The 10,079-nt window shown below is 50.8% G+C and overlaps 1 protein-coding gene across 1 annotated transcript in view; it reads right to left on the bottom strand.

Annotated features, from left to right (window-relative positions):
* The window catches only part of LOC308160080 (glutamate receptor ionotropic, kainate 2-like), a gene marked incomplete at both ends in the record, with an annotated part of 74,036 nt that extends 64,194 nt beyond the window's left edge, over positions 1 to 9,842 (bottom strand). Inside the window, 1 exon segment of the mRNA XM_080533945.1 lies at positions 9,704 to 9,842. Within this exon segment, the coding sequence (XP_080390071.1) occupies positions 9,704 to 9,842 (139 nt within the window).
* Between the last annotated feature and the right edge of the window lie 237 nt (positions 9,843 to 10,079).

The raw sequence follows: 10,079 nt of genomic DNA, 5'->3' as shown, positions 1-10,079 counted from the left end.
ACACACACACACACGTTTCACTCTGTTTTCTGTACATTCTTCTACTTCTTGGATTCACCCGCTCCTCCTCTCGTCCACGTCTGTGTGTGTGTGTGTGTGTGTGTATGTGTGTTTGTCAGTCTGTGTCTCTGTTTGTGTGTGTGTGTGTGTGTGTGTGTGTGTGTGTCAGTCCGTGTCTGTGTGTGTGTGTGTGTGTGTGTGTGTGTGTGTGTGTGTGTCAGTCAGTCAGTAGTTTCCCTGAGGCGCATTTCCAACACCTGACCTTCATCCGACTCCGAGGCGGACGCAACACACACACAAACCCACACGGCCATTAAGGCTCGTCTCCGGGGACAGCTTCACACACGACCCCTGACCTCCAGAGCTACCCAGGTACACCACCGCCTGACAGACCGTGACGCCGATCGATGGGCCGCGAAAAAAAAGAGGACTGATCGTGTCCACTCAAAACCTAATGGTGTACCAGTACCGGCGCTCTTGACAACAACGTTTACATTACGCCATTAACTCTGTCAGACGGTTGTCAAAACCAAAACCGTCATTCTACATTAGAGTTATCGCCGCCGGTTTCGATATCATTCGATGTATTCTCAGTATCGTTGTTGTTGTCTTTTTTTAATTTATTTTTTTACTTTTTCTGGAATGCTGAAATCATTGTAGCTATGTGATTCCCCTCACAGGGTAGGCGTTCGGTCTTAAACTTGTCCTGGCTGTGGAACTTATCCCTCTTTGCCTTGCCACTAATACACTTTCAAACAAACGTATATGCTAGGCACGGAAAAAGATGCATTGGTATTTTGTAATTTCACAGCTCAGAGGTATTTTCCATTTCCAAAATGGCAGAGAGAGAGAGAGAGAGGGGTGCGCAGTCTCGAATTAATCACCGTTGTGAAGGCCCCCTTTTGTATCTGATGCATGACAACACCCCGACAGGACCTTCAAAGACAGAGGCCCGTAAACAGCCTTGAAGAAATCCATCTAAAGAAGATAGTTCTGTTCCCTGCTTCAAACCCGTTCTGTGTCGCGCTGAATGTTAATGTAAGAACCGATCCCCTCTTTGTTCTTGAAAGCCGCGCTGGGTATTTTTAAACCATGGAAATCATTTGCGGAGTGGAGAGAGAGAGAGAGGGAGAGAGAGGGAGGGGGGGAATGGATAGTTTCACATTTCTATAAGCTAGCGAGTGGCGGAGTGACACATGAATATTTTAAGCAGCTTTTGTGCCTATTTAAATGTATTTTGCTGTGAACAGGGGTTGGCACCGGGCCGGGACACAGGGTAATATCCATAATGCCTGAAATCCCCAAACTAAACTCCAGCAAGCTGATAATTCAGACTGGCGGCGCAAAAGCAAATAAAGTCAATTAACTACAAGTCCTTCGGAATTCATTCTGTCTCCCCCCCCCCCCCCCCCCCCCCAACACTCTCCCCGACGCCTCTCTCCCCGCCCTGTCATTTGACAAAGTACTGTCACGAAGAAGCGGAGAGAATGGGCGGGGGTGGGGGGGGGGGTGGGGGAGAGTTTTACGAAAACAATAAAATACCTTCATTTAGACCACCGCACGTTGTGAAAATTGTTGGTTAACTCCAGTCTCAAAAGAGGGGGATTGCTTCTAGCTAGAGGACCAAGAAAAGGGCTTCTTGATTGAATTACTCAAATGAAACTCTGTTGCTGCTGTGTGGTGCTACTAGGCCAACACATCTCTCAAATAAAGCCTGAGTTAGTAGGGCGGGAAAAAAAGGAAATCAGGAAATAAACAGGAAAGCTGGAGAGCGGGGTTTTCTCAGAGTAAACGGTGCTTCCAGCCTTCCTTAGAGATGAGCTTCAGGTATAGTCTCGGTAGATGGGCGGTGGTGATACTCTTATCGTTTTCCAGCACTTTACACTTTGTGGAAGGAAATTATAGCAATAACTCCATGTCATTGTGATCAAGGTTTTTTTTCCATGGTGCTCTGAAGTAGATAGAAAAATAAGAAAAGTGTTTTCTTATAAATAAAAAAAACTCTCTCTCACTCAGGGCTGAAGGATACTGCGATGACTGGCTAATGGACTCAGTCACCCTTACTTCCTGCTCTCCATATGTACTGCAGTGCCTAATGTAGGCCTACGAGAGTATACTTGAACAATACTTGTTGGCTGCTCATCCCTGGATGGGTGTATCACTATGTATGGATATGGATGTATATATATTTAGTTTAGTTTAGTAGTTTATTATATCGAGGACAGTCCAAATACATGAACCATATAAAATACAGTAAAAAAGGCAGCGTTAGCCTAGTCAGCTAATTTTCTTTTTATATATATATGTTTGTATGTATGTATGTATGTATGTATGTATGTGTGTGTGTGTGTGTGTATGTATGTATGTATGTATGTATGTATGTATGTATGTATGTATGTATGTATGTATGTATGTATGTATGTATGTATGTATGTATGTATGTATGTATGTATGTATGTATGTATGTATGTATGTATGTATGTATGGATGGATGGATGGATGGGTGGATGGATGGATGGATGGATGGATGTGATCACTCTATAACCTTTGCACTACTGATGTTTACATTACTACCTTTGTACTATTGTATATTGCACATTGCACATGTCTCCTGATATGGCTTCTTTTTATACTTCTGCACAATAGACACCTGAATCTCTAGGATGCTCGCTAAAACACAGACCCTATTCCCCACCGTAACCTACCAACACACAACCAACACACAACCAACACACAACCAACCAAGCCATGGCGTCAAACGTCTCCATACACTGCAGACTTCCTGGTGTGTTCATATAGGCTACTGTGGTGAAACACACACACACGTAGGCCTACACGTACCCCCACTACAATCCCTCCACACACCACACACCACAACCACAACAAAAACAACGACCACCACAACACGGCGGTCACATCACATCATCATTCTCGGAAACAACAACAATGCATGCCCGTTTCTAATTATAGATGTTTCGGTTCGCTATTTCAGCCCCGACCAGCCGGAGGGCCAGAAACCTTCCAGGACGTTCTCTAGCTCCTGCTCGTCACCGCTGCCGGGAGGGTAAGAGCAGGGGGGAATACACGGAGCACAGAGGTCTGGAGCCGGGCCTCCGCTGTTGCTCTGTGAAAAGGTCTCGGCCCTGACAGCCGAACAGCGCTGTTACAAACAGCCGGTCAGTGCCTGTGTGTGTGTGTGTGTGTGGGGGGGGGGGGGGCGGGGGGACGTGACCCAGGGGACCTGACCTCTCTATCTCTCCATCTCTATCTCTCCACACCCCCCCCCCCCCCCCACCTCCACCAGGACCAGCTGGGAGGATGCTGAGCAAGCATACGGAGTCGTCAAGGTCCGGGGGGAAATGCTGCTTTCTTCTTTTTTTTCTTCTTTTTTTTTAAACCCCTCTTTTACTTTCTAATACATCCCTCCTCTTGGTTCACCTGATAGGCTTTTATATTAAGAACACAGTAGAGGCCGTATACAGTAGCAGCAGTGGTGTAGTCTACGTAGACCCACTAGGAAAGGCCAAGGATTCCCGTATACCCAAATGTGTGAGGATAACGGCGTTTTGTGACAGAATTTTCACACTTTCATTCATAAAATCCACCCCTTCTGTGTTACGAAGCACTTGACTTTAGGACCATTGGGACTGACTATAGCGTCATATACCATCAACTGGGGGGAAATGCGACATGAAATATGTCCAAATGCAGCACTATCATGCACAGATCAGCCTTATAACACGGGCCGGTTTCACAGACAAGGCTTAAGCCTAGTCCTGGACTAAATCACACTTTCAATGTAAAATCTCCATTGAAGATGCTTTTTAGTCCAGGATTAGGCTTAAGCCTTGTCTGTGAAACTGGCCCGTAATGTTAGATATATAACGCTAGACAGCCAGGGAGCGCAGATTTATTTTTATGGCGTTCCGAAATGAACGATATGAGGCTGGGAGGGAAAAAACACAATATACCCACTAGAAAAAACTAGACTACACCAGAGAAGGGACCCTTAGCGCACAGTGGATGGAGGCTACTTGCTGTTTCTCATTCTTCAGCCGTTTGTGGATCTCAGCACATTTCTCCGTTGCTATTCTTGTGTGGCCTCTCACCCAACTATCTAGGGCGACATCTAAACACGAGTCATTCACATTACACTGTATCAGTGAAACGGGACTGTTAAGTAATGTGAACTACCCCCCCCCCCCCCCCCACCTGGGGATTAGAAGCAGTAAAAACGCCAGAGAAGACAGACAACGCAATTATATCGCCGGTGCTGAATATGAAGTTCTCGTGTGGTTCGCTGAAATAGTCTCAACGAGGGAAAAGTTTGATGCTTGGCCCCGAGACTCAGACTCAGATTACTCAAGCGTGTGATTGGAATCTTCTTCTGAACAGTATACAGCCTACTGTACATAAACTACCTCACTGTACATAAACTACCTCACTGTACATAAACTACCTCACTGTACATAAACTACCTCACTGTACATAAACTACCGCACTGTACATAGCTCATAACTGTACATATCTCATAACTGTATATAGCCTAGCTCATAACTGTATATAGCCCATAACGGTATATACCTCTAAACTAAACTGATGTTTACAATACTACCTCTGCACATACTGTATATTACATAGTTACCTATCACTAGCATTCTTGTTCTATGTATATCATCATGCCCTTATATCGCTATATGCACTTCTGGTTGGAGGCTAAACTGCATTTCGTACTTGTACTCTGCGATGACAATAAAGTCGAATCTAATCTAATCTAAAACAGTGTAGCAACAGGCCCTTGCGTGGCGCTGGCTGGCGGGCCGCTGTCCATGGTCCTGAACGGAGAGCTCTGCCCGTCTGACACGTCCGTCTGACGCCGCAAGTCTGACATCAATCGGGGCATCATGCCCGTTTAGCCCTTGAGCAAGAGATCTAGCAAGAGACGTGTATGAATCACCCCAGTCACGGGAGGAGATGTATTTCATTCGTATCTCTCGCGAACTATTGACGAAAGCATCGCAAACCCGCTGCAGAGAACAGCGTCGTTGTCAGACGGGCGTGTGAGACGGGAAATCGGTGAGCGCGCGAGGAGTCGAGGACGGGAGGAGGCTGCAGGAGGACAGGAGGACAGGAGGAGGACAGGAGGACAGGAGGACAGGAGGAGGACAGGAGGACAGGAGGACAGGAGGACAGGAGGAGGACAGGAGGAGAACAGGAGGACAGGAGGACAGGAGGAGGACAGGAGGACAGGAGGACAGGAGGACAGTAGGACAGGAGGGCAGGAGGACAGGAGGACAGGAGGACAGGAGGACAGGAGGACAGGAGGAGGACAGGAGGACAGGAGGACAGTAGGACAGGAGGACAGGAGGAGGACAGGAGGACAGGAGGAGGACAGGAGGAAGACAGGAGGAGGACAGGAGGACAGGAGGACAGGAGGAGGACAGGAGGACAGGAGGACAGGAGGACAGGAGGACAGGAGGACAGGAGGAGGACAGGAGGACAGGAGGAGGACAGGAGGACAGGAGGAGGACAGGAGGACAGGAGGACAGGAGGAGGACAGGAGGACAGGAGGACAGGAGGACAGGAGGACAGGAGGACAGGAGGAGGACAGGAGGAAGACAGGAGGAGGACAGGAGGACAGGAGGACAGGAGGACAGGAGGACAGGAGGAGGACAGGAGGACAGGAGGACAGGAGGACAGGAGGAGGACAGGAGGACAGGAGGACAGGAGGACAGGAGGACAGGAGGAGGACAGGAGGAGGACAGGAGGAGGACAGGAGGAGGACAGGAGGAGGACAGGAGGACAGGAGGAGGACAGGAGGACAGGAGGACAGGAGGACAGGAGGAGGACAGGAGGACAGGAGGAGGACAGGAGGACAGGAGGACAGGAGGACAGGAGGAGGACAGGAGGACAGGAGGACAGGAGGAGGACAGGAGGAGGACAGGAGGACAGGAGGAGGACAGGAGGACAGGAGGAGGACAGGAGGAGGACAGGAGGACAGGAGGACAGGAGGAGGACAGGAGGAGGACAGGAGGACAGGAGGAGGACAGGAGGAGGACAGGAGGACAGGAGGAGGACAGGAGGACAGGAGGAGGACAGGAGGAAGACAGGAGGAGGACAGGAGGAAGACAGGAGGAGGACAGGAGGAGGACAGGAGGAGGACAGAAGGACAGGAGGACAGGAGGAGGACAGGAGGACAGGAGGACAGGAGGAGGACAGGAGGAGGACAGGAGGAGGACAGGAGGACAGGAGGACAGGAGGAGGACAGGAGGACAGGAGGACAGGAGGAGGACAGGAGGACAGGAGGACAGGAGGAGGACAGGAGGAGGACAGGAGGACAGGAGGACAGGAGGACAGGAGGAGAACAGGAGGAGGACAGGAGGACAGGAGGACAGGAGGACAGGAGGAGGACAGGAGGACAGGAGGAGGACAGGAGGACAGGAGGACAGGAGGACAGGAGGACAGGAGGAGGACAGGAGGAGAACAGGAGGACAGGAGGAGGACAGGAGGACAGGAGGAGGACAGGAGGACAGGAGGAGGACAGGAGGAAGACAGGAGGAGGACAGGAGGACAGGAGGAGGACAGGAGGAGGACAGGAGGACAGGAGGAGGACAGGAGGACAGGAGGAGGACAGGAGGAGGACAGGAGGAGGACAGGAGGACAGGAGGAGGACAGGAGGACAGGAGGAGGACAGGAGGAGGACAGGAGGACAGGAGGAGGACAGGAGGACAGGAGGAGGACGGGAGGAGGACAGGAGGACGGGAGGAGGACAGGAGGAGGACAGGAGGAGGACAGGAGGACAGGAGGAGGACAGGAGGAGGACAGGAGGACAGGAGGAGGACAGGAGGACGGGAGGAGGCTGCAGGAGGACAGGAGGACAGGAGGACAGGAGGAGGACAGGAGGACAGGAGGAGGACAGGAGGACAGGAGGAGGACAGGAGGACAGGAGGAGGCTGCAGGAGGACGGGAGGAGGACAGGAGGAGGACAGAAGGAGGACAGGAGGACAGGAAGACAGGAGGACAGGAGGAGGACAGGAGGACAGGAGGAGGACAGGAGGAGGACAGGAGGAGGACAGGAGGACAGGAGGAGGACAGGAGGAGGACAGGAGGACAGGAGGAGGACAGGAGGACAGGAGGACAGGAGGACAGGAGGAGAACAGGAGGACAGGAGGAGGACAGGAGGACAGGAGGACAGGAGGAGGACAGGAGGACAGGAGGACAGGAGGACAGGAGGGGAGGAGGACAGGAGGAAGACAGGAGGAGGACAGGAGGACAGGAGGACAGGAGGAGGACAGGAGGAAGACAGGAGGAGGACAGGAGGACAGGAGGACAGGAGGAGGACAGGAGGAGGACAGGAGGACAGGAGGACAGGAGGACAGGAGGACAGGAGGACAGGAGGACAGGAGGACAGGAGGAGGACAGGAGGAGAACAGGAGGACAGGAGGAGGACAGGAGGACAGGAGGAGGACAGGAGGACAGGAGGACAGGAGGACAGGAGGAGGACAGGAGGACAGGAGGACAGGAGGACAGGAGGAGGACAGGAGGACAGGAGGACAGGAGGAGGACAGGAGGACAGGAGGAGGACAGGAGGAGGACAGGAGGAGGACAGGAGGACAGGAGGAGGCTGCAGGAGGACAGGAGGACAGGAGGACAGGAGGAGGACAGGAGGACAGAAGGACAGGAGGAGGACAGGAGGACAGGAGGAGGACAGAAGGAGGACAGAAGGAGGACAGAAGGAAGACAGGAGGACAGGAGGACAGGAGGAGGACAGGAGGACAGGAGGACAGGAGGACAGGAGGAGGACAGGAGGAGGACAGGAGGACAGAAGGAGGACAGGAGGAGGACAGGAGGACAGGAGGAGGACAGGAGGACAGGAGGACAGGAGGAGGACAGGAGGACAGGAGGACAGGAGGACAGGAGGAGGACAGGAGAAGGCTGCAGGAGGAGCAGCAGCAGCAGCAGTAGCTCGAGCACATCCCGTTGCCATAGTGGCGGCTCGTGCGGACGCGGGCTGACTTTTAAACAGCACCCTTTGGGGGGGATTGGGATTGTCAGAGAGCGGTGTCAACATTAGATGACATCCGCTGTGAGGAAGGGCCCGCATGTCGCTCGCTCGGAGACTGGTCTGTCCTCAGCATGTATGCAAACACAGACTGACAACGCATTGTATAGCTTGGTGCTGTAATAGTCCACGGCGGTCCACCTTATTTTATACTGATAACCGTAGACATAAATAAACGACAACCCTACTGAGCTGATATGGTCCTTCATCATCAATGACGGGTTGTTTGAATGTATAAGAGAGAGAGAGAGAGAGAGAGAGAATACGACTGCCAAGTTTATTGATTGGCCTTGTGACTGCGTGATTGATCTGTACTCCAGGGTAATGTTTACATGTAAACATTTACTGCGGAAGACATGGTGGGGTGTCAGCAGTTTAAAGGCCATAAAGACGTTATATCCCCGTCCGCCCCCTTCCCCGACGGGGAATGTACTAGGATGAAAGTGTATGTTCGATGTATGTTTCCTTTAACAGGAAACATCAGTTCGTATTCATATTAATCTGTGTCTGTCTGATGAAGATGTTCTGGGTCATAGTCGTGAACTGCGGTTTAGATTATTGCAACTACAATTCGAGGGCCTGGCGCGTAAAGGACCAAAGTGATATTTGGGTAGATATTATGTGCGTGGATAGAAGAAGAGATTTCTATTGATATAGGCTAAATATATATATATTCAGCCTATATAGGCTATCGATAGAAAGCTCTTGGTGAGATCAAGCGGTGGAAGATGCTAACTGAGATCTTTAACTACATCGACGTATAGTGTTTAAACAAAAGACTCATCACCAATACAATCGACCCGAAATCAATGCTTTGTTTAGGCTCTCCTGTAAAATGTGGAAAACGAATCCCTTAGGCCCTTTACGCGCCAAGCAGCGCACAAGAGACCACCAAAAGATCGGTTATTGTAAACACCATAAAAGACTACTTAGTCTCTGATGTGTTCACGTTGCCAAATACATGAAAGATAAAGCTGAACCAAAGTTGCCAAGTCTGTATCTTTTAAAACGACTCTGTGGCTCAACCTTTCAACACAGCCATACATACTGTATATTTGCGCCACAAGCTTGTTGCACACAGACAATGTCAATTACGCACAAAAGTTCATTTTCGTTCGGGGAATGATTTGCGTCACACACACTTAACAAAAACAAAAGGACAAAGTGTCACCTTCCATCAGTGCCCGCCGCTTCTCAATGGGGGCACTAATGCACTAATGCACACCGTTAAGTGGATAGCTTGCTTTAGTTTGACCGCGAGAGTCATCATCCCGATTCTACAATTCTGAGTAATCTAGTAGTCCCTTATATGTGTTCAATGCTTCAATTAGGCCTATAGTTCAATGCTAATTCTGCATCTAAAACATGAAATATTCCATACAAAACATGTTTAAGGTTCAATGCATGTCTCTTGTCTTTGGAGAACAGGCAACAGTGTGCTGCTATAACGGGTTCAAAACAACACGACCATGCATGGATCTCAACCGGGGCCGTGCACGGTGCACCCCGCCAAACCGGCCGGAGCAGCGGCCGCCACAACCGGTCTAGATGATAATAGATGCTCAGACACAGTGAATTAATTAATCCCTAATCTCTTTCTCTCTCTCTCTCCGTTTAACAAACAAGTTAAGGGCGGCTTACCGAATCTTAAAACGTGCGGCATCCCGCGAGAATATCCCAGACACAGCAGCAGCAGCAGGAGCGGGAGGAGAGGCAGCCTGGAGGAGGAGAGGTTGGACCTGAAAACGAGACTAGTTACCAGCGGGGAGGTAATCTTCATGTTGTTTGCAAAAAAATTGCACAGTGGTTAATCCCCCCCGTACGCTTTTTCGGATTCCGGCGGAGTTCTTCTACGGTCTACGGCGGGTTTCGGTGGTTCGTGGCAGAGCCAAGGGTGACACGGTGACACGGTGCGCCCGCGCTGCAGAGATCACGGCATGGTCACTCGCTGCTCCCATAAATCCATTAGCAGTCTCGGCATGCTTCTCCTACTTCTTCACTGCGCCAAGAAATGCAC

This window comes from Nansenia antarctica (assembly GCF_963989245.1).
Source record: "Nansenia antarctica genome assembly, chromosome: 6".
In the NCBI taxonomy this organism is placed as follows: Eukaryota; Metazoa; Chordata; class Actinopteri; order Argentiniformes; family Microstomatidae; genus Nansenia; species Nansenia antarctica.
Note: the sequence above shows the minus strand (reverse complement) of the source record. Positions and strands in the feature narration are given on the sequence as shown.